General features: G+C 43.5%; 1 protein-coding gene across 8 annotated transcripts in view; it reads right to left on the bottom strand.

Annotated features, from left to right (window-relative positions):
* ENPP2 (ectonucleotide pyrophosphatase/phosphodiesterase 2) overlaps positions 1-27,700 on the bottom strand; it is a 144,641-nt gene that overhangs the window by 103,865 nt on the left and 13,076 nt on the right. Inside the window, exon 1 of one of the 8 annotated variants that reach the window (XM_036080397.2) lies at positions 7,094-7,225. The exons of 6 other annotated variants lie outside the window; for them this stretch is intronic. In XM_036080397.2, the coding sequence (XP_035936290.1) occupies positions 7,094-7,150 (57 nt within the window). In that variant the 5' untranslated portion in view covers positions 7,151-7,225. Of the gene's footprint in view, positions 1-5,727; positions 5,889-7,093; positions 7,226-27,700 lie in introns of those variants that run through there. One more of the 8 variants, XM_078072067.1, reaches the window with a different exon arrangement.

The raw sequence follows: 27,700 nt of genomic DNA, 5'->3' as shown, positions 1-27,700 counted from the left end.
GTAAATAGGGTGGACAGAGGAGGGGTGTTCCTGACATAGGAAAGGGCAAAAGTAAACAAACATGCAGCAACAGGCCGAGTCTCCTCTGAAAGTAACAAATAGTTCAGTATGCTTCGTTCCTAGGGTTTCTAACAGGATGCCAAGGGAACAAGGCAGGAATATTAAGTCAGGGAGATGAATGCTCAGAAAATTTATTGTTCAAACTAAGACCCTTCAACAGTGAATGTGGGAATTCTCAAGAGCTACCAGGAGATCGCAGGCCGGCACTAGGACTGCTCAAGGAAACTAGGACCTATGGGAGCCCTACAAAGGCCCGGATCACACCAGCCCTTAAATGCTAGGCTGAGATACTGGAACTTCACACACAGAATCCTGGAATCTCAGAGTTGGAAGGAAATATCAGTGCCCACCCAGCCTGGCCACCTCTCTTCCTGCCTCTCCAACTCTTCCAAGAATAGTTACCAAGTGTTTGTCTTTGTTCAAATTTTTTATCAGGAACACCCCTCCTCTGTCCTCTTGTTCAAATATCTCTGTGACAAAATGCTCATTGCCTTGGAAGAGCTCAGTTAGAAAGAAAATTCTGCCTTGTATTGAGCTGAAATTTATCTCCCTGTATCTCCCACCCAGCTAAAGCCCAGCTCTGCCATCTCAGAGAGACAAGTACAATGCTAATCTCCCTTCCACATGAGAGTGAAAGATGGAAAGACAGACATCAGAACCCTCTAAGTCTTCCCCTTGGCCAGGAGAGGTCCTGCAGCCACCTTCCTATAGCATTCCCGCAGGTGATCACTATTTGCTTTATATCTCCTCATGAGCTTCTGAATTGTTCCACTCTTGTCCTCTTCCTCTACCGTGGGGGTTGGGGCCACCATCCTCTCTTGTTTATGTTACCACCACACCTCCCTTTCATCAACCACCCCTCCAGCCAGAATGATCTTTCCAAAACTTAAAACTGATTGGGACCGTGCCCTACTCATAGTGTTAATGATTCCCTTAATGATTCTCTCCTAGCGATCGATTACAGCTCCACCACACGAAAAATCTAGCCCCTACCACCACTCTATCTCTTCTCTCTCATCCTCTCATCTCTCTGCTCCCCCTGTTTCAGTTCGGCCTACTGAGGCACTGTCACCTACGTTTGGAACTCTTTTCCCTCCACCACCTGCACCTTGAGAACCCTGACTCAGCCTTTGGGTCTCAGTTTAAACATCACTTCCTCTAAAAAGTCTACCCTGGTCCAACTAAGTCTGGATTAAGTATCCCTTGTTAGGTGGTTCCACAGGGACCTAAGCTTCCCCTATTAAAGCAAGCATAACATCGGATTTAAATCAGCTGCTTATTCTTCTAGTACCTTTGCTATGTTGTGAATTCCACGAAAGCAAGTCTATCTTTCTTAATACCATTATCATCAGCATCTGGCACAATGATTGGTACATAATATATGCTTTAAAAAATGCTAATGGATTAATATTTATCACCCAGAACTAGATACAATTGTTCTGATATGGTCTGCACAAAGCAGAGGAGAATGACTGTCACCTCCCGTGTTCTATATTCTATACCTTTTAAAACAAAACCTAACATTATTTTAGAGGATACATCTCACTATTGATTTTATTGTCAGTTTAAACTCCTAAACCTTAATTGTATGAAGCCATGACTTTTATCTTAAACATTCCCTCTCTGTCACTTCCTGCCCCCTGCCTCTCTGCCCCTCCTCTCTTCCCCTCTCTTTCTCCCTCTTCCTCTTTCTCTATTTCTCACTCCCCCACCTCTCTCCCTCTCACACAGATACACCCAATGCTTTGCAATTGACTTTTATATACCATGCACAATACATTTTATATCTATTTCTGCATACTTCCCCACAAGACTACAACTGATTAATAGCTTTTGGACCCTTAATCCTTATGCCTTTTTTCTAAGCAAATGTGATCAATGTATTATGCCTTCATGGATGTCAATGATAGTGAATAAAAGAGGGTTAAGGACAAAGCCCAGAGCATTCTACCAAAGACATCCACCTGTTAATCCAATAGCCTTTAACAATCGCATTCAACTAGGTGGTGATTTATCCCACATTCATTCTCCTAATCCAGAAGAATATCGTAAGATCTGGGCCCTTCCTGAAATCAAGGTTTTGAAATGATCAGTGATAAGTAGGCATAACCATGTTCCAGGTGCTTTATTTTAGTTAAAATTTCCAACACCTATTACCCCTTTTTAATACATACTACAACCATGATTCAGAGAGAAAGTCACACAACTAGTGAGTGCCAGGGCAGGAATGTGAGCCCAGGTCCTGTGACTCCAGGTTCAATACCACACATTACACTGGGATCCTCTCAAAAGAGAAAATATGCTTAATTGGATGTATGCTGGCTCCTACTAATCACCACCTACCCTCCCAAATATCCGTCGAATGAATTAATCCTTTGACTAGAGATTTTTTTTTTTTTTAACCTTTGACTAGAGATTCTTAACCTGAGGTTCATGTCAACTCAAAGGAATCCAAGAGTGGACTTGTATGAACTTCCTGAAAGTTTACAGAAAGTGCCCTGTGCTGCATCTTGTCCATTTTTGCTGAGAAGAGTAATGTCCATCCAGATCTCAAAAGAACCACGGCCCCACACCAGAACAACTTGCAGTTTCAATAACTCTCTATAGAACCTAATCGTCACTCACCTCCGTCTAGAGTTTCAGACGCACAAACTTCTCTCTTTGGAAAAACCAAAGCTGCATTTTCTCCCCTCTAGTCTCCCAAACCTCTACCACACTCAAGCCAGCCTTAGAGATCTCATCTGCTGGTCCCTTCTGAGGCCTTGTAGACCTGGCATCAGAAGATACCAGCTTGTGTCTTTGGTAGCAGCTTATCAAAAGGCTCTCTTAGAAGCCCACCTATCTTCCCTATGGCCCTCTTCCCATGCCGGGTTCCAGCTGGAAAGGAGTCCTTCGCCTTCACAAAGCCAAAGCAAACCTGCAAAAGGCTTTTCCTGCAGCTCTTCCCGATCTTGAACAAGGTGAGGATAGATGCAGGGAGTAATCAGAGAAACTCATGAGTTGAAATGTGGATTGGAGAGTGAGCTGGGACACTTGGGGGATTATCTCAAGTACCCAGAAAGTCTAAACCCTTCCTTTGTTAAAAAGGTGAAGACCATGCCTTTTCCTGAGAATGACCTTCGCTTGTCATCCTTTACCATACTGTATTTATAGATTGTATCTCTCTCACCCTATTCAATGCCCGAACATAATAGTCACTGACAAGAACTGCACAAGAATTCGAACAAACTCACTGAGCATCCCAGTTGGGTCCAGGTTATAGGTTCTAAGGATGCTAAGACAAAAAGGGCTGATCCCTGCCCTTGAGGAGTTCCCAGGCCAGTAGGAGACAAATAAATAGTTTGTGCAAGAAGGACTGATAAATGCTCTGACAGAAGGAATAAAGTAAGCTCTGGAAGACTATGGGATGGCCACCTAGCCCATTCTGGAGGATGGGGAGCAGATGGTCTGGGTAGTTTCCAAGAGAAAGTAGCTCTCAGCTGAGTCTTCAAGGAAAAATATAGACACAGACCCAAGACAAGGGCAAGGAGGAAAGTCATGTTTCGTAAATAGTTTAATATGCCTAAATTTGCAAGCAATGTGCATAAAATGTGGAGAGGAAGTAAAGGATAAGAGATGAGATTGCAAAGCAGGGTAAAAGGCAAGTCATGGAGAACCTGTGCGCACTAACTCAACAGGAAAAAAAGAGGAATCTACTGAAGACTTTTCAAAAAAGATCTGTATGATGATATTTACATTTTAGAAAGATCATTGGACATAGTGTGTTGGGTGACAAGACAGGGGGCGTGGGATGGGTAGGACTGGCCTACGAGTGGGAAATTGTGACTCGAATAGAATGTGGGGAGGTACTGACTTCAACTAAGACGGTGGCGGAGTAGATGGAGATGCAGGGATGCGTGTGAATTGTGTGAAGCTAGTAGAAGCAAGACTTGGTGCAGTACTCGGTGACCGATCAGGTGTGAATGAAAGAGAGGAAGTCGCTTAGGATGATGCTGCTGGGTCTGGTTCGGACCCCGGGCAGGCCATTTGAGTCGTGGCGAATGGAAGAGGAGGAGCAGGCCCAGGAGGAGGAGGGAGAAGATAAATTCAGTTTCCAACATGTTGATCTTAAGGTGTTCCCGGGGACGTCGAAGTGGAGATGTTCCATATATAAAGGTTGGTATTTAGGAGAAAGATCGGAATAAGCCGGAGATTTGTATGAACTGGTTGCAGCCTTGGGAGCGGATGAGAGTTCCCAGGGGATGGAAAGGGAAGTGAATCAAGGATTCTCAGGATGCACCAACACTGCTGAAGGAAGACCTTTAAAGGCCTTAAATCGGCACTGAGAAAGTCAGAGGGAATCCAGGACCAAGTCAGGAGATAGAGAGGGGGACGACCAACGGTTCAAAATGACACAGAGAAGCCCGGAGAAAACTGAACTTGCTCTAGGGTTCAGAGAGGTCTTTGGTGGCCCTGAGCAAGATTTGCCTTCAGAAGCCAGGGTAGATGCCAGCTGAAGGGGTGCGAAGCAGTCACCAGGTGGTGAGGGAGTGGAGACAGCCCATGTCACCCACTCTCAAGAAGTTTGGTGGGGAAGGTGGAGGACAAAATGGAGATGGGGAAGAGCAGAAGCTCCATTAACATCTAAGGAACTGAAGTGTGGAGAACCTCCTAGCCTCCGTGGAACTGAGCGTGAGATAAATACGTCAACAAATACCACCACCGGCTTCCCTCTCCGTCCTGCTGAGCGCTAGAAAGGCTTTTGTTTTCATTCCCTTTATCAGGGAGAAATGGCTCTGGGCTTAACCTGTTAAAATGAAACCAGAGTGTGTGGCAGGGCAGCAATGGAAACCCTTTGACCCACCGCTCGCGCCTCCACACCGGCTGTGCCCACTGCCCCTTCCGATCCTCCCCACCTGCTCTGTTTGCCCTGGGAGATGTCCAAGTCCAGATCAAAAGCACCCTTACTCAGGGCAGATCCCAGGCTGCCTCAACTCTTACCCCAAATTAGCCAGATCCATTTGAAAGACTCGTTCAAATAGTTAAGTACAAAGGGCCGAGAGAGACTGGCTTGCCCGGCTGTGTGCACGCCAATCAAATCTTTCCTTTGTGGAGCCCGGGAGGGGACCCGGCCCGTGCGGAAGGGGCTCCCTCCGTCTGCGAGATGATTCTCTTTCCTTTGGACACAAGTGTAGGATCCCAGAGAACATTACAGAAACAGATGGCTTTAAAAATCCCCATCCTTCCTGCAAAGCCCTTGTGCAACAGGTAATAAACAAAACGCGGAGCCGCCCGCGGCCCCGGGAGGAGACGGCTCGCAGCACCCGGAGCCGGGCCGTGCCGCGGGGAGCTCCCACTGGGCACGGGTTCGAGCCCGTGGGTGAACGGAGACTCGTCCACGACCCCTCTCCGCAAGTTCCACCGGCTCGTTTTCCAGAAACGAGAGACACAGTATTTACAAACCCAAACATTCCCTGGCAACGAAAACTCGAAACGAGTTAAGCTCTGCATCTTGCGCGCCTGGAAATTGCTCCAGCTGAGTGCACGGGAACGCAGCCCAACAGAGACGGTTTTCCGGCAAATCTGGAGGCCCTTTGCAAGGTTTCCCGGGCAGACGAAACGGCAGCTCGGACTCGGGAGCCCCAGCAATGGAGGACGGGGAGAGAGAGAGAGAGGCGCCTACCGTACCCGATCGGCGCGGCGGGTCATGCTGCCGGCGTCTGGGCGCCTGGTCCGGGCCCCCGCGCTGCGGACGCGGCCTCTGCTGCGGGCCGGCGGACCTGTGAGCTCTGCCCCGGGACGGCGGCCCCGGACTGCTCTTGTTTGCACTGGGCCGTTTGCTTTTGGGATTTCTCCAATGCAGATGTAGTCAGGGGGCCGCTGTCCCGGGGGACAATGATTCCATTGGAAGCTGGCCTTTGACAAGACTCACACATGACCTTTGACTAAAATGGCTTTGGGGAAGGAAAGTGTCCGGAGGCTGAAGACGGGGGCATCCAGGGCAGCCGTCCACATTCCCACCCCCAACAGTGCCAAGTTAATTTTTCATCCCGTAATCTTTCCAGGAGAGTCTCCACGAGGTTTGATCTGCGATTCTCCTTCATTCCGTAGGATTCTTCCCCTGCTTCCAAAAGGATTTTGCTGCAGGAGTTTCCTGCCTGCTGCTGATGAGTTCCCTGAATGAGCCTCTCCAGGTGAAACCTGGCCAGCCGTATACTGGATACTGGATACTCGAACATTCTCCGGAATAATAGCACCATTTCCCCCCCTCCTTTAGAGCATGCTACAGTTTACAAAGCGCTTTTCACAGTCGTGCTGTCATTTGGCCTCTCAAATAATGCCGGGAGGCTCGCCTGTTACTGCCATTTTACACAGAAAGAAACAGAAGCTCCAGAGAAATAGGGTATTTGCTCAATCACCCAACCAGAAAGTGAAATCTCCGGCCTCTGAACTGGCAGCCTGGCCACTTCCACAAAGCACCCACCTCCCTGCTGGGTGGCCCACAGCTCAAAGTCAATTATAACACAAACACACACACTGTAACACGAAATTATAACATGTACTATAAAGTGGTAATGGCTGCAACTATTTTAATTTCTGAATTATGAAAGTGTTAGAAACTGCTTTAATAGAATAGCTGTGATATGATATCCATATCATGCTATCCACAGATGTCTCAAATTTATTGAGTACATTTTTTTTAACTGTCTGACTTTTTTTCCTTTAGCAGCTGCTAAAAGGCTATGGGAACCAGCCTGGCCACTCTGAGGTATGGGTACAAACCAGGGGTTCCTTAGGCTGCTACAAGAGTCCATCACTGGTGATGATCAGAGCCTGTTCCCCTCTCTTTTCTGGGTCCTTCCAGATGATGAAAGGGGACGGGGGTGTGGGGTTGTGAGCAGAGCCCTGAACAAGGAGTCAGTATCCCACAATCTTATTGTGCAGAGAAGAGCTATGATGGTCTATAGAGATGCCCTGGAGACATCTGGTGTGTCAGGTGGTATCGCTCTCATTTCTTTTCAGCTTAGGGAAGGGGAAAGGGGGTGATACTCACACTCATTTTGGAAGGACTGTAAGAAGTCAGCCAGGAGGAGAAGAGGGAGAAGCACATCACTGATCCAGACACCACCACCTACAGAAGCTGTCCCGGTGCCTTGGGCAACTGAAAATAATTCCTGCAGGCAGACGCACTGGGTGTGGGAGGCCGAGCCTAGAGAGGAGGGTGTGGGTTTGGACTCTGACCAGGCTCCTGTATCACTCTAGGGAATCTGGACATCATCCTGCAGTGCCGAGTGGGTTAATACAGCTGGCCTGGGTTATCAGCTCACATGAAAAGGATGCAGGAGTCATATGTTGTTCTACAATAAGAAAAAAAATATCTATCAACCTAGCTTGGAAGTTATGGGTATTAGCTTCATCAGACACATGCGGTTTCTTCTTCCTCGCTACAAGAACAGGAGCAAGCTATTTAACCTCACTGTGCCTCAGTTTTCTCATCAGTAAAATGGGGGTTATGGTATCTGCTATGAGAATGAAATGAAATTAGGTAGGTAAAACTCTTCGCTCTTCTTCTGAGACACAGTAGCGCTCAATAAAGGTAACTCTTGTTCTATTGCATAGTACCTGGATGTGCGCAGTGCCTACCACAGAGAAACAAGGAGGAAACGAGGAGAAAACAAGGAGCTCCGTCCCTTCCAGTTCTCTCATTTCCTTCTCTCCACCACACTTTTGGCCTTTGACTCATGATGGTTTGTCCTTTGTTCTCTCCCCTTGTTATCTCTCAGCTCTTCAACATAACTTCCTTAATGACCCAGTCTAGACTTAATATCAGTTTCAGTCTTTCTCTCCTTCCAAACTCAGAGTTTGTTCATTGCCTTGTCCTAAATCACTGCCATACCATCTATGTACAACCCCCCAAGACATAGTTATTGGCTCGTGCTACATGTCACCACACGGCCATGTCCACCAGTACCACCATTTACATGGGGTCTGCAGCCTCGGCTCGGCGCCCACACTCACGCTTGTGATCTTTCCAAATGTCCCTGACCATCCCACCTCTCCAGTTACACAAAGTCACTCTTCCCACCTCCTCAGAACCCTGAGCTCACGTCCACCTGGCTCCCTTTGAGCAAACCTCCTCTCCCCCAGCAGAACACTGTAGATATCAGGAGGGAATGCTACTTCCTGTTTCTGCACTAGAAATTTCCTGCCCCAGCTCCTTCCCTCCCACCTCAGAGATGCCCCTCCTTCTGTATGCTTTGGAATCCCCCTCTTCCCAAGTCCTCTGGAACATTCTTTGATCAACCATCACCCTATCTTTCAGTTTCTTCTCTACTGATTTCATTAGTTCATTTATTTGGTAAACATTTATAAAACAACTATAACATGCAGTCAGCACCTTTGATTCTGGGCATAAAAGGATAAATAAAACACCATAACCTATAAACACATTCAAGTCTCTCCATACAATGAACCCCTTTTTTCCTAATGTGGTTTGAATATGTGCCTTCCTTACAATGACAACAACAATGAACATACACACACACATACACACATGCCCACTGCCTGGAACATACTTCTCATGAATCTTCTAAGGCCAGTTTTTTCTTTGAGAACCCAGCTTAAAGTCACCTCAAAGAGACCATCCTTGACTGGCCAATCTAAGGAACCACCCTCTCCCTCACTGTTGGCTGTTAATCTTTATTTACTTCACATCACTTATTTCACATTGTAGTGAGAGACTCCTCTGTTTGCTTGCTTCCTATTTTCTGTTCCGTTCACTAGTCTGAACCTCTATGAGGTCTGGGACTCTTTTATTCACTGCTACATTCCCAGTGTCCAGGGTGTACCTAGTAAGTTCTCAGAAAACATTTGTTGAGTGTCAACTCCCAAGTGCCAGGACCATCGTTGTTCTAATCTTTTTTTTTTTTAGCTCCATTATACAGCCTACTGGTTTCCAATGCTGACTGCCAATAGAACTCCCTGAGCAGCTTTGAAAAATTCTGATGCCCAAAGCACCCTAAGACCAGTTACTCCTAGGGTGAGACCCAGCTACCAATTTTTGTAAGCTTTCCAGGCAATTCTGAAAGCCAACCTTGACACCACTGACCTAACCTCTGCCTTACACACAGGTGATGCTCAGTAAAGAAATGAATGGATGAATGAATGATTGAAGGAATGGAGTCACTTAGCTCCCGCTTATCTTGCAATCCCCTTCTTCCTGGCCTTTCCACATGATGGGCTGTTATCCAGGCAGGCAAACCACCAGACACTCACCTGTACTCTCATTTCTCCAAGCTTTCGCATGCTGCTATTTCTACCTAGAACACCCATACACCATCTTGGCTACCTGCCACTGGTCTCCCTCGTAAGGTCTAGGCTTGGGCTCAAGACCACCCCCTCTCCCAGGTCATCCCAGCGTGCCCACCGAGCTCTGAGCCTCCTCTCTCCTTGCATATATGTTTGTGAGAGAAGGCTTCCTACTGCCTGCTGTTGTCAGGACTCTTCTTGACCAGGGGCGGGGGAGGGGGGCTCCCTGTCTCCTCATGTGTAGCAGACTCCCCAGCCAGAGACGGCACTCCACGGATACTATAGAATGAATTCACAGATTAACAGATCAACACATGGATGAATTTTTAAAGAGATAGCCCTATGCTTATTTTTTAATTTTTGGTTTTTTTAAGAGCTGTATTGAGTTATAAATCACATAACATACAATTCCTCAATTTAAATTGTACAACTCAGTGGTTTTCCAGATATTCACAGAATTATTCTAGAATTGATATTTCTAGGGTATTTTTATTGTTCCAGGATGAAACCTCATATCCATTAACAGTCACCACCCCCACCCCCGTTGTCTCCCCAGCTTCCCAACCCTAGGTAACCACTAACCTACTTTCTGTCTCTACAGATTTACCTACTCTGGACACTTCATATAAATGGAATCATGTAATAACTGTCTGGTTTCTGTGTGTGTGTGTGTGTGTGTGTGTGTGTGTGTGATTGGCACCTACTTCCACTTTTGAAGACCTTTTTGTCCATAAGAATCCCTTTCACATTGAGTTGATATGACAGAATACAGACTCTGGAAGAGATCTTAGAAGACAAACCAAGGCAGTATTTCTTAGACCCTATTACACAGCAATCTGGTAAATTATCCTAATTCCTGAGTTGGGAGAAAGGAGATATAGAAGCTTAGCTACACCTGCTACCTCAGAAGAAAGGGAGAAGGGACAGATCCCGGGATGGCTCAGCTGCCCCGTTGGGCCAGGAACTTCTGTGCCGTAAGGACTCCATACTGAGGGCAAATGGCCTAGGTCAGACTTGAGCTTTGCCATGCATTAGCTATAACTCTTCATTCCCTGCCTCCTCATCTCTAAAAAAGAGGATAAAAATAATTCCTGTCTTATAAGCACCACATCATAGCACTGTTATAAGAGGATATGAGGGGATACATATCAAGGGCATCACACTGCCCCTGAGACATTCTCAGTGCCTGATAAATATTTATGCTGCTGTAGCTCTTGAGGTTTGGCCACAGCTGTTTCTATATTGTTCTTCTAAGTAAAATTTAATGTGGAAAGAGGGTTCTGGTGCTTTAAAACATAATGCAAGCCACTATTCTAGGAAAATCTCACACACGCATGCACATACCCACTGCCACATGGTCATCTGCATTCTGTTTGATGAGAGTGGGGGACAATGGCAAGATTTAGCTGAAGCTGAAGAAGAATTATTAATGGGAAGTAGGGGAGGTAGCGGGTTTGGTCCATTCCTGGCATAAGAAGCTGACAGAAATAGCCTCGCTCTTCCCACTAAATGTACATCGGTTCCGCTAGCAAGCAGGGGTTATAGGCTCCATGGACCTGAGGGAGTAAGCTCTGCAGCCATTTCTTTCTTTTCCTTCTACAGTTCTTCCATACAGACCTGCCTGTGGCATCCTCTGCTAAGCCCTCCTGGGGTGTCTCTTCAGCACATCTCAAATCAGCACTTGGTGGCTGACCCTTGGTGGCCAATCTCGTGACCAGACACAATCTTGGTAGCAGGTAGCCACACGCTGTACCGAATTTACTACCAGCTGCTCAGACACTTATGCTTCCAGCTCCAAGGGTAGCTGTCCTTTCACGGAAGCTCAAGGGTTTGGGGAGACCCTCGTCTGATTCCACTGCTTTGAATGGTCCTTCCTGCACATCTGGCCAGCCTCTGTTCGGATTCTGCTCGGCTGTCTCTCTTTCTTGCCTTCCTCCCCTCTGCGATCTCACAGTCCCCTGTACATACCTGTGGGGTAGCTCTCTAGCTCCAGTTACCGCCTGGGTAGATGACTGTGAACAACTAAAACACAAGGACATTTTTCATTTATCTTTGTGTGTCCCATGAATAGCCCTGGACCAAGCACACAACGGACATTCCTCTCATTTTAAAGATACCATATTGAGATCCTACTGGGTGCTGATACTTCAAAATGCCAACATTCATAGAAGCATGGGATTTTCACCCTGAAAGGAATTTTGAGACAACGCAATGAGGCCCGGGAAAGGTCGTGTCTTATCAAGTGTCCCCGTGCCTGAGTAGGGAAAATGTTGGCGATAGAATTCAACTCTCCTAAAGACATGTATCATATGACCTCACTGATATGAGGAATTCTTAATCTCAGGAAACAAACTGAGGGTTGCTGGAGTGGGGGGTGGGGTGGGAGGGATGGGGTGGCTGGGTGATAGACACTGGGGAGGGTATGTGCTATGGTGAGCGCTGTGAATTGTGCAAGACTGTTGAATCACAGATCTGTACCTCTGAAACAAATAATATATTATATGTTAAAAAAAAAAAGAAGAAGATAGCAGGAGGGGAAGAATGAAGGGGGGAAATCGGAGGGGGAGATGAACCACGAGAGACGATGGACTCTGAAAAACAAACTGAGGGTTCTAGAGGGGAGGGGGATGGGGGGATGGGTTAGCCTGGTGATGGGTATTAAAGAGGGCATGTTCTGCATGGAGCACTGGGTATTATATGCAAACAATGAATCATGGAACCCTATATCAAAAACTAATGATGTAATGTATGGGGATTAACATAACATAATAATATAAATAAATAAATAAAAATAAAAAAAAAGAATTCAACTCTCCTGATACCTTGTTCTTTTATGATAGTTCCCCCCCTCCTTCTTTGGTTAAAATAACAGATTTTTAATGTGTTTAGAAAACTAGAGAAAATATGAATGATTATTTTGTTCACTAATGGTTTTTTGAACTCAAGAACTAGCCCTTGAAGCATCCCTGAGTTGGTGACTAAGGATATTAACACAGACCAACCCAAATCTGCAATATAGCTAATGATACTAAGGTCTGACTCTCTGTGCTTCTCTCACCCCCGCCCTGCTAGTTCACATCTCACCCACGCCAGGCCAACCAAGGGCCTGTAAAAATTTAACTTGATGTGATTGCACAACCGTGAAAGCCCAAGTTGCATTTTGAGGTAATGAATGAGATTCTTTAATTGCCTCGTGAAAATGTTTCCAGTGGGAGGAAATATAGAACAAGTTGTCACAAACATAAATGTCCCTGTCAGGCTCTGGTGAGGTTATTATACTATTAAAAGATGCAGGGGGCACTGATTTGGGGCCAGCTTGGGAGACAAACAGAATCTTGTTCTGTTTCTCTTCCTACTCCTTTGTTGAATTTCTATTGTTAAGAATCCTTTTGGAGGTGATGGATAGGTTCATTACTTTGACTGGTGTATGCATATGTCCAAACTCACCAAATCATACCCATTAGATATGGGCAGGTTTTTTATATCAGTTATAAACTGATATAAACTCAACAGAGTTGTGGGGTTTTTTTTGTTTTGTTTTGTTTTAAGAACCTATTTCTTCACTGAGTTGAAGTCATGGTCCAGCAAGCCCAGCATTCTGTGTCTCTCAGCAAGGCAGACTTTTGGTAAGAAAGAGCAAGACTATAATTCCCACCTAGCTCCTTGAATTCTGCTGCTGAGTTTCTCTTAATGACTCATGATGGCACTAATTCCAGTGAATGCCACTACTTTAGGTTAGGCCACCGTCATCTCTCAGAGGGACCACTGAGAAAGTCTCCTTCACTCCCAATTTGAAGTCTTCTAACTTACCTTCCATGCCACAGCCAGGGAGATGGTCTGAAAATTCTAACCTGACCACCTAATTCCCCTGCTGAATTCCCTGCAGGGTTTCCCATTGTCCTGAAGATAGAGGGTCAACTCCTTAATATAATTTAGCAATAATCTGGTCAAAGTGCTGCCTACAGACAAAGGTGCTGCCTGTAGCTAAGGAGCTGAGTGAGCTGGAGCCCAGTCCGTGTTCCACATGCTAAGCCGTGAGCCCTCGCACTGTCCCACTTCCGCCTAAGACCCAGGAAAGACTGGAGGTGTCCTCTGGAGGGCCTATTACTTCCTGCTATAGACTCATATCTAATCATCCCCACATCTGCTTCTATCCTAACCTCAGGCACTATAATCCCACCATACTAGCATCACAAAATTTCCCTCTGTCTTGCTTCCGACCCTTTGCCCAGGTTTTCCACCACTTGAACTTCTCTTCATTCTTCTTTTCATCTAGATAAGTTACATTTTCTTTCTGCTCTCCACTTCAACATCACCTTCCCTGACCCTCCTTGGACTGTGTTAAGTGCTCCTAATATGTGTTCTCAAAACATCCTGTGTTTTTTCATAACAGAGCACTCATTCTACAGTCTTATAATTGCCTATTTATCTGCCCTTCCTTGCGAGCAGAGACTGTATCATAGTATTCTGTAACCTCCTTGTCTAGGTATTCAATAGTTATCTGTTGATCAAAGAAGTGAATGAATAAATGGATGGATGCATAAATATGTTACAAAAAAACCTTGAACTCATGTTTCCAATAAATATCACATTTTGACTAAAAGAGTTCCAAAATTTATTACTTTGTCTTAAATCCATTTTTTTTTCTGTCTTCACAGAATGCACTTGAAAGGGCAGATCTCTAGGAATTGGGAACTCATCTTAGTTCATCCAAAACCACAGTTTCCCCATTTTACAGAGCTTTGGATGTTTCCAAATGAAAAGATGGTCTTTATATGGTATCTTCACTTATGAGTCTGCCTACCCTCCCCTCACTTGGCACCCAAGGCAATGTAGTGGAAGGCCTTGGAAGGCCTTGAAAATATTGGCATTCATCCTGTGGGTGATAGTGAGTTCATGAAGTGTTTTAAGCAGGGGAGTGACAAATTATATTTGTGTTTTGAGTAACTGCTCGAGCAGGGGTTAAGGAAGATGAAAGCCTGGGGGCAGGGAGCTGAGAGAGAAAGCTACTAGGACAGTCAGGGCAAGAGATGAAGTCCTGAACCAGAGAAGGGATCATGGCAATGGAGATGAGGATGCAAAATCAAGAAATCTTTAGGAGAAAAAATATCTCTTGGATTTGATTAATTCTGGTTGTAAATGAGGGAGAAGAATCACAGATGATTCCAGTGTTTTGAGCTTCAGCAACTGGGTTGTTGCTGGTGCCATCATCTGAACTCGGGACTGTGAAGATAGTGAGTTCACTTAAAATGTGTTCGGTTTAAGTGATGGACTTTCATACGAAATCAAGGTAGAAACCGTCTCTGTATACCCAGTTTCCCGCATACCTTATACATGGTAGGTACTCAAAATGTTTCTTGAATTGAATTGAAGGTGCAATACATCCTATGTACAGAATTCTCAATATCTCACTTCAACTGTGTGTTTTGTCAAATTCCAAGCACAGACCCATCTAACCGTACTGCTCTATATTAATATAATATAACATTTATCCATATGACAAGCTAAGAAATTTCAACCCCCTGGAAAGTATGACTAAGAGATTTTACTGCAATAATAATTTTCACTAAGTGGTGGAAGGAGTCAGGAAAGGGGATATTATAGCAACCACAAATAGGTCCCGGGCTACACTTGGCTTGCAATTTCACTACAAATTTCAGAGAAGCCATAAAAGATTCAAGTGAAATCTGGTTGGTTGATTAGAAACATGTGAAGGAACTCCAAACAGGCACGTGTTTCACATTTCCTACTCTGAAGTTGGCCAAGTATTAATCATCATCCTCCCTGTGTTATTCCAGAAAACAGAATCACTCCAGCTGGCCTTTTGGAAGGACAGGACCTGGGTCAGGAGAACATCCACAAATCTGGGACTTCCAGAGAGAAAGAATTAGCAAATAAATGCCATGCTGAACTTTCTCCATCTGCCGTAACGCTACTCCTTCTGTTACCCTCCACACCCCTGCCCTCAGCCCAGTCCATGCTCACCTTCATATGACAAAGGAAGAGAGACTTTGGGATATAGCCTCTCGATGAGAACACTGTTACTTCATCCTGAATCCCCCTCCGTCCCCAGAACACAGATTCCAGAATGGAACGGGCACAGACTTTGGAGCCAGAAAGTCCCAAATTTGAAACCAAACTCCACCATTTACTTTGGGTGATTTACCCAACCTCTTTGAGCCTCAGATTTCTTCATTTACAAAACAAGGCTAATAAGACCTACTTTGAAGGGTGAAGACCAAACAAGGTAATTTATATAAAACACATACATGTGTGTGATATCAGCAAACATGTATTCGGAGCCTTCCTGCCCCTTCCTTCTGTATGATGACCTGCCCAAGCAAATGTGAAGCCCAAACTGTCCTTGAACACAGACCCAACTCACAGGAGTCTCAGAGGAATGGTTCCAATGTACACAGCAACTGGAGATCTGATCGGGGTGCTCTGTAGAGGATCAGTTTCATCTAGTCCTCCTGACCCTCACAGAGCAGGTGAGATGGCAACAAATCCAGCCTCCCTCAGATGAAAGTGCTGTGAGAGCAAGGAGGATGGACAAGCTCATCTGGGGTCTGAACAGTCACTTGAACTGGGCTTTAATGGATGAGGAACATTTCCTAGGATAGAACCAGAGATTTCATACAAAAGTGGTAAATGAATAAAGACACTGAGGTCATGATGTGCTCAAGAAACAATAACTGGTTAGTTATGGCTAGAAGAGAGACAAAGGAAAGAAATGCTGGGAGATGAGACAGGCAAGGTCAACTGGGTTAGGTTGTTAAGTGTTTTTACCATGGTGGGCGGAGCTTCTGGACTTAATCCTACAAATAATGCAGGCGCATTAAAAAGATCTGAAAGTTTCTCTTTTGCATCTTATTGTATTTTGTTTTTAGCCTTTTTCTATTCTCACTATGAAAACCAAACATATATTAAAAATTTATTCAAATGGTACAGAAGGATATAATAAAAAATGTATCTCTGTCTTCATCACACAATACTGTGTCTACTCCGTATTCTCTCTCCTTTCATATAAATACATATAAATACCTTCTCTTTCCATATAAATACTCTTATAAATTTGCCTGTGAGTGAATACTTACACACTGCATTGTATGTGCTTCTTTCCTGTTTTGCAATGTATTGTGGAGATCTTTATGATTCAGCATATATAATTTCACCTCATTATTTTTTAAAAGATTTTATGTATGTATGTATGTATGTATATATTTAGTGAGTGAGCACAAGCAGGGGAGGGGGAGGGGCAGAGGGAGAGAGAGGGAGAGAATCTTAAGCAGAATCTGTGCTGAGCGCGGAGCCTGATGCTGAGGTTAACCCTGAGATCACAACCTGAGCCAAAAATCAAGAGTCAGATGCTCAACTAACTGAGCCAGCCAGATGCCCCTCACCTCATTTTTTTAAATAGCAGTATGGTATTCCACACTTTAAGATTGTTGCATATCTTTTATTTAACTGATTCTCAGCTGATAGATATTTAAGCTGTTCCCAATTGTTTATTATTACATACAAGGCTGCAATCCATCCTCATATCTTTGGAAATGAATATTCCTGTAGGAAAAAAAAAAAACACTAAAAGCAGAATTGCTGGATCAAAAGGTATGTGCTTTTAAAATCTGAGAAAATGGAAGAGAGGTAAAGCTATTTTCAACTAGCCCATTAGAAAAAGTACCTATTTATACTCCTATCACCAGAGTATGACTGTATCTGTTTCCACATATCCTTGACATTACTCTGTTATCAAACTTTTAAATCTTGGCCACTCTAGTAAGTGAACCTTTTTTAATTTCCTGTTTTGACTTATAATTCTTTCACTGAGTGAAGATGAGCAACTGCTCATATGTTCATAAACCATTTGTGCTTCTTTCTCTGGGAATGGCTTTTTATTTTCCTTGCCAATTTTTCTATTAGTTCGTGGTCTTTTCCTTGCTGATTTATAAGAGCTCTTTATATATTAGGAAAATAGGCAAATTGACCATGATTTTGTTTATGGCTTCTGGGTCCTATCCAGTTCTTAGAAATGTCTCTTCCATTCCAATATTATTTTAAAATCCACCCACGTTTTCTTTCATACTTTTATGACTTCCATTTTATGTTTACAATTTTGATCAATAAAGAATTCACTTTGCTACAAGGTATCAGATATGGATTTCATTTTGTTACTCATTCCCTGTGTCTTTCTTTTAATAGATGATTTTACCCCCATTTAAATTTATTGACAATAGACATGCCTGTTCTTAGTTCCCTTCTCTTAGTTTTCTATTTTTAATCCTTCCTTTGTTTTCTAATTTTTACTACATGGTCTGTTTTTATCATCTTTGATATATCTGCTTTTTTTTTCCTTTTTCTTTCTGGAGAACTACGAGATGGAAGAACAAGGAGGTCTGCCTGGCACACATATGAAGCCTCACATATGTGAGAAGTGTTTCGTGTGTGTGTGTGTCTCCTTATATATAGCAAATGGCTCTAATGGGATTGCCACCTACCATCTCTACTGTACCCTCTCCTCTGAGAATTCTTGTAACAATGGCACGTCTGCAGGATTCTCTCTTGGCTCCGCTTCTCATGACACTCTCCAGTGCAGAACAGGGATTTGGACACTTTCCTAGGCTACCCACAACCCCACACGATACTGTTCCAGGCACAACTGGCTCTTCAACAATGTGCTGCCTCTTTCTGGAGACCACTATGGAAAAGTGGATTTCCTCCAAGTGTCTTCCCTCAGTTAGATCCAACTGTTACTGTGTTCAGCAATTATTTTTCAGAGCTTGGGGTTGTGGGTATTTTCTAACTTATTTGAAGATAAAAACTTTCTTTCCTTTTTTTCAGTTGGTTTTAGAACACAGAGTTGGGGTAGAAACAGCTTTACTGCCCTGTTTTAGCCAGAATTTCACCAGTAAAGATAATTAAGCAGGAGAGAATATATTGATATAAAACTAATTATGATTGTGACAGGCAGACTAGAGGGGGGAAGAGAAGGGAGGCAGGGAAACCAGTTAGAAAGCGAGCGTGGTCATTGAAAATGGAAGAGAGGTAAAGCTAACCTGGACTAGGGTGGCATGGGGAGGAAGAAAAGTCTGGGAGAAATCCCACAGGCCAATCAACAGGACTTTGTAGCTGACTAAAAAGGAAGGTTGGGGTACATGCTAAAGAAAGGTAATTTGGTAGATGGCCATGCATTCGCGGAGCGAGGATATCTAGCAGAGGGAAGAGTTCATGCTTTCATATGTTGAAGTTGCTGGAACATTCAGAGGAAGAAACAAAGCAGGCTGTTGGAAGCCAAGGTTTGGGAAAGGTTTGGCAGTGGGTATGGATTTACGCATCTCCAGCAGATTGAAAGCTGTGGTGGCTGGAGCCATGAAATAGATTAACTTGCCAAGAAAGACAGGATGAAGTAAGAGAGTGAAGATAGACACTGGAGAACACCAGTCTTTCAGGGGCTGGTGCAGAAAGCTGCACTGGCCAAGGGTAGAATTGTAGGTAAGAAGAAAACAAGAGATGGTGGTATTGTGCAAAACAATGAAAGAGTGCCCAGAAATGGTCAGCAGTGTCAAATGTTGAGAAGGGTTAGGAGGCAAGAACTAAAAGTTGCCCACTGAATTTGGTAATTGGTGAGAGCAATTTGGGGGGCAAGGGAGGCAAGTGGAGGGGAAGATGGTAAATTAATATTAAGTACCTAATACCTACCAGGAAATCCACTGGTGCTTTGCATATGTCATTCCAGTTAATTTCTGCAAAAATCCCCCAGAAGAGGAAATAGAAGCTAACAAACATTAAGTAACTCTTGCACCATCATGAGGAAGCCAAGGAGACAGCTAGATTTACACCCAAATCCTGCAGTCAAAGCACGATCCTGTTTCTACTATGTTAACTTTCAGGTCAGATTATGGTAAATTGACAAATGCCTGTTGCCTAAAAAAATGTAATGTGTTTCAGAGCATCGTTTCCTAGTGACTTCTATTAGAAAATCGTTGCTGGATTCCTTTTACAAATTCTGGCTCTCACACAAAACATAATCACAGCGCTCAGGACTGTGTTGGTACGTTAGTGTACCGGGCTCCCTGCAGATCAGCCCGACGGCATTGGCTTCATTCCTGGCAATGGGGAGGGCCCAGAACATGCTAACAAACTAAGAGAGGTCACAAAATTAGTGTCCAAAGAAAGGCAACAAAGCAAATATCTTTGTTTCCCCTTCCCATTCTTTAGTAGAAATTTCTCCATCCTGAGTTCTGTGTAATTTCCAACTATGTCGTAGAATGATGAATACACAAACTTTCTTGACCTGCGAGCTTATGTTGTAATTCCTTTCTCAGGGTATCATCTGTCTTGGATTCTGTCTCTCCTACAAGACTTCAGTGCTCTCTGGTGCTTAATACAGTGCCTGACACATAGCAGTGCTCAATGAATGTTTGTTCTCCTGAGGGCTGTTTTTTTGTTTGTTTGTTTGTTTTCAGGCTGAGGTCACTGCAGGTGGTCCTATAACCCATTTGCCTGTCTTTAAAAAAAAGTATAAAAACATCAAGGCTTAGGCACATAATTGGTGCTCAACTTCATTGCTCAACTAATTCACAACGAACCAACCAATGAAATTGGCTGGAAGGGGTACCAGCAACTTTACAGTTTTCCCCCGTAAGGGAAAACGATGTTTAATGGACATACTTAATAATGGGAACATATTTAAGGATTCTGGAATTCCTCTATGCCATTTCTATTCAGAGCACCTAGCCCCCAAGCACAAAGAATCCTACAAGTAATGGCATTTCCCATGGGGCCAGAAGATCGGGACCCATATATACAGAATATTCGCAGAAACAATTCCCCATGCCAACTTCATCAGAAGGAAAGAATAACTCCTTGTTTTGGCACTTTGGTGACTGAGTTTGTAATGCATGCATCCTCCAGCTGACAGGAGGATGATGAAATCTAGTAAAAGATGTGTTTTTGGGTACACATTTTCTCAAAGAGGAAATTAATAAGAAAAAAATGACAATAAACACCATCATTTATTGCACATTGCACATGTGCCAGGACTGTAGCTTCATTCTTCCAACAATCCTGTGAGTTACGTTCCTTAACCAAAGTCACACACATGAAGTAATCGGCAGATCCAGAATTCAATCAGATCTGTTTCTTACTAAATCTACAATCTTTATCTGAGACTAAAGACTACTGGCCCCCATGAAGAAAAAAAACAAAAACAAAGAAACAAACACCTGAAATATTGCAGTGAAACTGTCCTTTCAAGAGCTTGGAGTTGTGTCAGATCCTGCCAGTTTTCTTCCTGATCTTCCCTCTCCTTCAGTAATGGAATCCCTATAAAGGTGGGCCTGTGGCCCCCAGGAGAAAAAGACTATATTTCTCAGCCTCCTTTGCAGCTAGCTATGGCCATGACTAAATTTTGGCTCTTGTGATATAAGCAGAAGTGGTGTATGCAATTTCCTGGAAGTATTCTCAAAGGGAGAGGGCACATCATTCTTCATCACTTCCCTCCTTCCTATTTGCTAGAATTTACATGTAATCACTAGAGTTCTCACAGCCATTTTGGAATGGAAGCCATACTCCACAGTTTATAAGAAAGAATTGTGTCTTGATCACTTGCACCATGGAGCGCTGGCTACCGCCTACAGAAATCTTGAATGTGGGGTAGAAATACATTTCTACTTGTTTAAACTACTGCCTTTATTTCCTGTTTCTCATAGTTGGGTCTAATTCTAACCAATGTAGGAGTCTTATGATATCTTGATCATTATGACATTTTACTGTTGTTGAATATAAGTTCATTAAGTTAAACTGGCATTGGGCATGCTAAGTATTATAGATAAAAGTGATTAAGATACCGTCTTGCTTCAAGAAGGTTTCAATTTGTGGGTGGAAAGAGGAGACATGTCCACGAGACTACAATAAAGGAATACCTGGTATGTGAGTTAGTTCTATGCATAGTGTGTTTTTAGGTATGTTTTGAAGTGTTTATATCTAGTTTCCCCACATTGACAAGGAAGAGAGCACAAAATCATTTTTATGTTTTGTTTTGTTTTTGATCCTTGCTTACTAGCAGGTAGTCCATACTTTGAACAATTGAAAAATACATTCTTCAAAGGATCCACTGCACTTAAATAAAGCTGGAACTTTGTCTATTTCCTTGTTGGAATCTCTAACCCCGTCCTATCATCATTCTTCTGTACAAAAGGAAGGTAAAGATTACAAGAGGAGTCCCAAACCCCATGCATCCTTTCCTTACTGTAAAATAAGGGCCCGGGGCCCCTTTCACTAGCTTTGTGCACAGGATACACACAGCAGGTGCTGGGAGAAATCCTGGAGGAGTGTTCTCAGAACTTGGAGAATAAAGATGAAGGTTCCAGTACCTAGCTTCAATTCCCTGTGACCTCAACAGATTGTCTTACCTTTCTGGGCCACAAGAGCCTTAATTAATAACAATCAATTAATTAATGGTAACAAGAGGGATTGACTCAATGGTCTCCAAGGTCTCATTTGGCACAAACGCTCTGTGACTCTACGGTTAGAACAAGCCCTAAGTAGGGAGATGGGGAACCTTGAATTCAGTTGGGCTGAATCCTGATTCTTCCACTAATTCACAGGCTCACCTTAAGAGAGAGAGAGAGAGGGGCAACATCTGCTAACCTCAGGTTCTTCCCTGTAAGATAAGGAAGATGAACAAGATAGATGTTTTATAATATCTCCTAGAGTTCAACTAGTCTAGGAATACTTTAAGCAAAATTGTTTTCTTCATGGAAAAAAAACAAATTAGTAACATTATTAAACTTAAAATCAATAGGTGGCACTATTCAAAATAACCCCAAACTGTGTTCCATGCACAAAATGAGGATTTTTTTTTTTTTTTTTTTAGGTTACCACACTGTGATAACAACAAAATTGGCTCAGGGATGGAATTTTGCAGTATCTTTCATCATTTCACACATGCACTTAAAGGTCATGACTAAGGTCAGAAATGAAAATGTCCTCGATGGGAAGAGAAGTGCCTTGAACAAGCATAGAGGTTCCTGTTGATAAGCATAACGAACAATCTTAATGTCATGTTGTTCCCCTTGATCCCAAGTCAAAATGTTTCCTCTTATCCAAGTCCAAAAAATCTGTCTATGTCCACTGGAAGAAAATCATGCAGCATCATTTATCCTTTCTTTTAACACCCTTGAAATTCCTCCTTTATAGATTTCAGCCTCAGGCCAGCAAAGTATGTTTTTTCCTCTTTTAGACCTTGTACATTGTGTACACGTTGCCAGAGCAAGACATTCTACGTCAACTCTAGGCTGTAACTAAGGACTTAGTAAACAAAACAGGGCTGGTTAACATAGCTTAGTGCCAAAAAAATTGAAAAATTACTATCTTCACCAAACAATAAAATCCTGAGTAAATGAAAAACTTTAACGCTTTGGATTTTTCAAGCTGGTTTTCATTTTGTTGAGGAACATAGATTTACTTACCTATTAAAGGTAAACTTTAATAAAATAAACACCCCCAAGCTTCTCCCCTTCCTGTATGAGGCTGAGAATTTGAAGCTCCATGTTATGGGTTGAACTGTGTCTTCTCAAAATTCGTATTCCTAACCCCTAGTGCCTCAGAAGGTGACTGTGTTTGGAAACAGGACTTTTAAAGAGATAACTAAGGTAAAATGAGGTCATGAGGGTAAGCCCTAGTCCAATCTGACTGGTATTCTTACAAGAAGAGATTAGGGCATAGGCAATACCCAGGAAGCTATGAAGCCAGAAGGAGAAGGGGGCCATTTGCAAGCCAAAGAGAGAGGTTTCAGAAAAAAACAACACTGCTGACACCTTGATCTTGGGCTATTAGCCTCTAGAATTGTGAGAAAATAAATTTCTGTGGTTTAAGCCACCCGGTCTATGGTACTTTGTAATGGCCGCCCTAACAAACTAATACACTTTTGCATTTTCTCAGATTTAATTACACAAACAGGGAGACTCTAGGGTCTCTCAGAGCTTGGCACATTGCCTTGGACATTACAGACACTCCACTTGTTTGTCAAACAAATTAACTAGTTCATTTTAAAGTGGAACCACCACTCACCTAGACCTTCCATGCTTCATTCTCTGTGAGGTGACACATGGCAATGAAAAGACCGGCTGTTTCTGCGTTCATCCTCCTCTCCCTTCCCCTCAATCTCGGGCCAGCTCTTGCACCTGAGTTCTTGTTCTGTTTGTGATGAGAACCAACACTCTTCTTATGTTGTTTTCATTTGTGTTTGGGGTTCTGCTGGCTAGATACACTGCTACCCAAAAGTCAGGATGTGATCTGAGCCTCCTGAACTGACAAGATGCTGGCAGAGTGAAGGAAATCTAAGAGCCACCATCCAAGTCCTAACGAAACTGATCCACTTTGAGTTGAGGGGCTGATAGGGAAAAAAAAAAATCACCTAGCTCTCTGGAGCCATATTTGCCCATTCTATGTCTTCTTCTCTTTAGGTTTGAGTTGAAAATTTACTTGCACTCTACCTTCCAGTCCACTCAAATTGGGAGGGCCTCCATTACAACATTTCTCTTGATGCATTCTGCCCTTCCCACTTTGCATTTCAGCTATTAATGAACACAGTTGTATGGCACTATGGAGTTGGGTGAAAGCAGGGTCAGTATCACTTTAATCTTTGCATGGAGTGCCTGGCCCCCAAACGGACCAATAGAGTTGCTGTTGTTGTGGTTGTTTAAATGAATGAACATCTCCAAAATATGTCAACCATCCATTCAACCAATTATCTATTAAGTGCATTGTCAGTGCTGGCACTGGGCCAGATATGGTGATCCAGAAGTGTCATTGAGGAACTCCAGACCACATGAAAGTGCCATTAAGTGAAAGGCACTGATGTGACGTGAAGTGAGCTGCAATGTGTGTGCAGTGTTAATGGGAACACAGCAAAACGAAAAACCAGACGATGCAAGGGCTAGGGCTCCCGTCTTCCTGCCTACCTATCCTGGCTGTCCTTCAGCTTCAATACTCCCACGGTATCTGACTCATTACAGAGAGCATGGATTCATCTTATAAATGTTTGTAAGTCCAACTGTCTGAACTTTTAAAAAGCCCAGCTTAAGTTTTATCCCCTTGGGGAAATCCTTGATGATACCAGGATTATGTTATCCTTCTGCCTTCCTTATAGTCTTTATCATTGATTTAGCACTGACTCCAAGACCACCTAAAGAGATACTTCACTTACTCACTTGAACTTCTACTTTGCACCATGCATTGCTTGTGTTTTTTACACCTGCTTAGAGACTGCGAGCTTCCTGAAGCAGGCACCATGTATACTCATAGAATGTTAGAAACTCAACGAATTTAATGGTTATTTGATCCAACTCCATCTTTTCCAGGTGAGAAAACCCAGAGTCAAGGACACTGACACTTGCCCGTATGAACATACAGAGTTAGTTAAGAACAAAACTAAAATGCAAAGCCAAAATGATTTGAAACAGTTATTAGGAGGCTGGCAGTCCTGACCTATTTTTTCCAAGGGCCAACATATTTTGGGGGTTTTTGTTTCTTTCCTCTACTATCTTCTTTCTCTTGAACCTGATCCCTATAAAATGAAATAAAGGGATATTTTGTCCCTAATAATCATCCTTCTGTGTGGGCACATAGCAAAATGCTGCAGCTACAAGCTTAGGGTTGTGTTAGCTCCACAGACTTTGGAATCAGATGGTCTGGGTTCCTATCACATATTTTCAACTGCTTTTTGTTGTTCTTATTAACTTTGGACATCTCCAAGTCTCAGTTTGCTATCTATAAAATAAAAATTAGAGTACCTTCCTCTTTTGATCTCTTAACAAGATCAGACTTCTAAAGCATTGGTATGCTCAGGACAAAGTAAACGCTCATTACACTTACAACTGTTACAAAATTAGATGCAGAGCCTTTGATATGATCTTGACTTGATGAACATGACAAGTAGAGGTAAAAATGACAAGAAAGCTCACGATGTGTAAAGTCATCATGTAAGCTCTTCGTATGCAGTTATACAATTCAAATCTCAGCATTCATATAGTACTACTTTTCTAAAAACATATTTTTTTTAAAGATACAAAAATCCTGCCTTTCCAACCAGAAACGAAGAGATGCCCCTTCACTTAGTTAAACTAGTTCTCTCAGAAAATTCTTCAGAGAGGGTATGTGTTCGTGTTTGCAAGATTGGAGGGCAGGCATTTAAGGTGAAAGCCATTATTCGTTGTGTCTAATGCCCTTTCCACTCGATACAAAAACAGGAATCAATTAATTTCCTTCAGACATCAACCAGTCAAGTCTGACTGGCAGCACTAGAGGTTTCTAAGGACTTTCTTTTGTAAATGATGTCATTAAGAGCCTTGTGAGTTTCCTTCCTCCCTGGCATGTGTCCTTCTTAAGAGTAGAACATTCAATTTACTGCTTTTTTTCTTTCCTGATGGGTAAATAAAAATTTATGGTAAAAGTATGGAAAATAACCCCCATTACAGTTTTCCTTCAGCTCTGCCAAAACAAAACAAAACAAAGCAAAGGTTTGCCACAGAACTTAAGGAATACACATACCAGGAAAGGGATTGAGTGAGTTTCTGAGTTAGAGCAGATTGTGTTAAAGCTCACTGGAGACCTTTTTGCCATGTACTGAGGATCTTGTAAAAGGCTGCTAAATGCCTTTTTTCTCCTCCTTGAAAGTCCAAACAAAACAATCCAGATATGCTCACAGTGGTAGTCTAGGAACACAATGGGGATCAAAGGGCATGTGTATTTCTACCTGGGAGTTGATATAGAATAAGGAGTGGGTGTAGAAGGGGACAAGACAGGGCATCCTCCCTCTGTTCCCACCTTTCCACCTCTGCCAGTTAGTGCACGCACCCCCCACGTGGTAGAGACCTACAGCAGGATGTGCTCCAGCGACATGGTCGGGTACAGTAGATGAATTTCATCTTCAGGAGCAATCACGTAAGCAAATCTATCATATATTTGGCTGCTTAAAATTACACGTGGTTCACCCCCAGGGACTTTCCACCAGGGCAGGGACTCAAACAAAACTGTGATAAAATTACCCTAAGGGTTTGTTAAACACACAGATGCCCAGATCTTGCCCCTGGAGACTGAGTTGGTGGGGCAAAGAAATCGGAATTCTTGGGGCGCCTGGGTGGCTCAGTCGGTTAAGTGTCTGCCTTAGGCTCAGGTCGTGATCCCCAGGTCCTGGGATCGAGCCCTGCGTCGGGCTCCCTGCTCAGTGGGGAGCCCGCTTTTCCCTATCCCTCTGACCCTTCCCCCACTCATGCTCTCCCTCTCTCTCTCAAGTAAATAAATAAAATCTTTAGAAAAAAAAAAGAAATCTGAATTCTTAATAAGTAAGCCAGGTGGAATTGTGATACAGGTGCTCAGAGTGTACTTACTGAAAAACTTCCCAGGATAGTGTGTCAAGCACCATGTCCTCCTCTTTCAAAACTCATGAGCCCCAAGTCCTCACCCCCACCCTCAACTCGTTGTCTCATTGGAAATCAGCAGTCTGACACAGCAAAGAACATAATGGCTGGAAAAATCCTCTCCCAGAAATGTTATCTACTCTAATGAGAGAGAGAGAGGTTGGTTAGTTTAAAAAAAAAAAGAACCACCTGCACATAAAGGAAATGTGGACACCCAAGGCAATTAGGAACATCTCAGCAGGTGAAGGAAGGGGACAGTTTCGGGGCTGGGCTGAGTAGTTAGGGGGGTACCTGCTCATAAGTCACCACAGGTGCAGCTGCGTCTAGAAGAACAGATGAACCCAGAAAGCCCATTTCTGGCTCTGTCAGGTGAGCCCAGGACTGGTGATCCTATTGGGCGGTCTGGTCCACCGTAACCTCGAGGGAGCCACTGTGCCTGGCCCTTTGGCATTTCTACCTATCTGTCCCCGAATCTGAAATTTCTCTTTCTCCATTCTCATAGTTTCTCAGGAGACCTAAGCCCACACTGCAGCTGACTCCTACCCCACGTTCCACCCACCTGCTTTGTTTGGGACCACCAGTTACTGATTGATTTCTTTTGCCGTTGTATTTTATTTTGCACTTTTCTAATGCAGAATGTCACTGCTCTTTGGAAAGCCCCAGAAAGTGCAGATGATGTTATCCTCAATTCTCTGTGGCACTTGCCTCCCAGCACTCGCCATGTGGTAAGGAAATGACTGGAGGTCCCTCCTCCCAAATGGAAGCCACGTAATGCATGCATTGCTGATGCAGGATGTCCACATCTGACTCATTATTTTTGCTGATCAAGGCCATTAAGAGAGTAAGGCATGGCGATTCTGGTGCTCAGAGCACCGGTAATGAATGCCCAGACACTGGGCTAAGGACGTAACACCCATGATGCACTCTAA

Source organism: Halichoerus grypus, chromosome 5 (assembly GCF_964656455.1).
Source record: "Halichoerus grypus chromosome 5, mHalGry1.hap1.1, whole genome shotgun sequence".
NCBI lineage: Eukaryota > Metazoa > Chordata > Mammalia > Carnivora > Phocidae > Halichoerus > Halichoerus grypus.
Note: the sequence above shows the minus strand (reverse complement) of the source record. Positions and strands in the feature narration are given on the sequence as shown.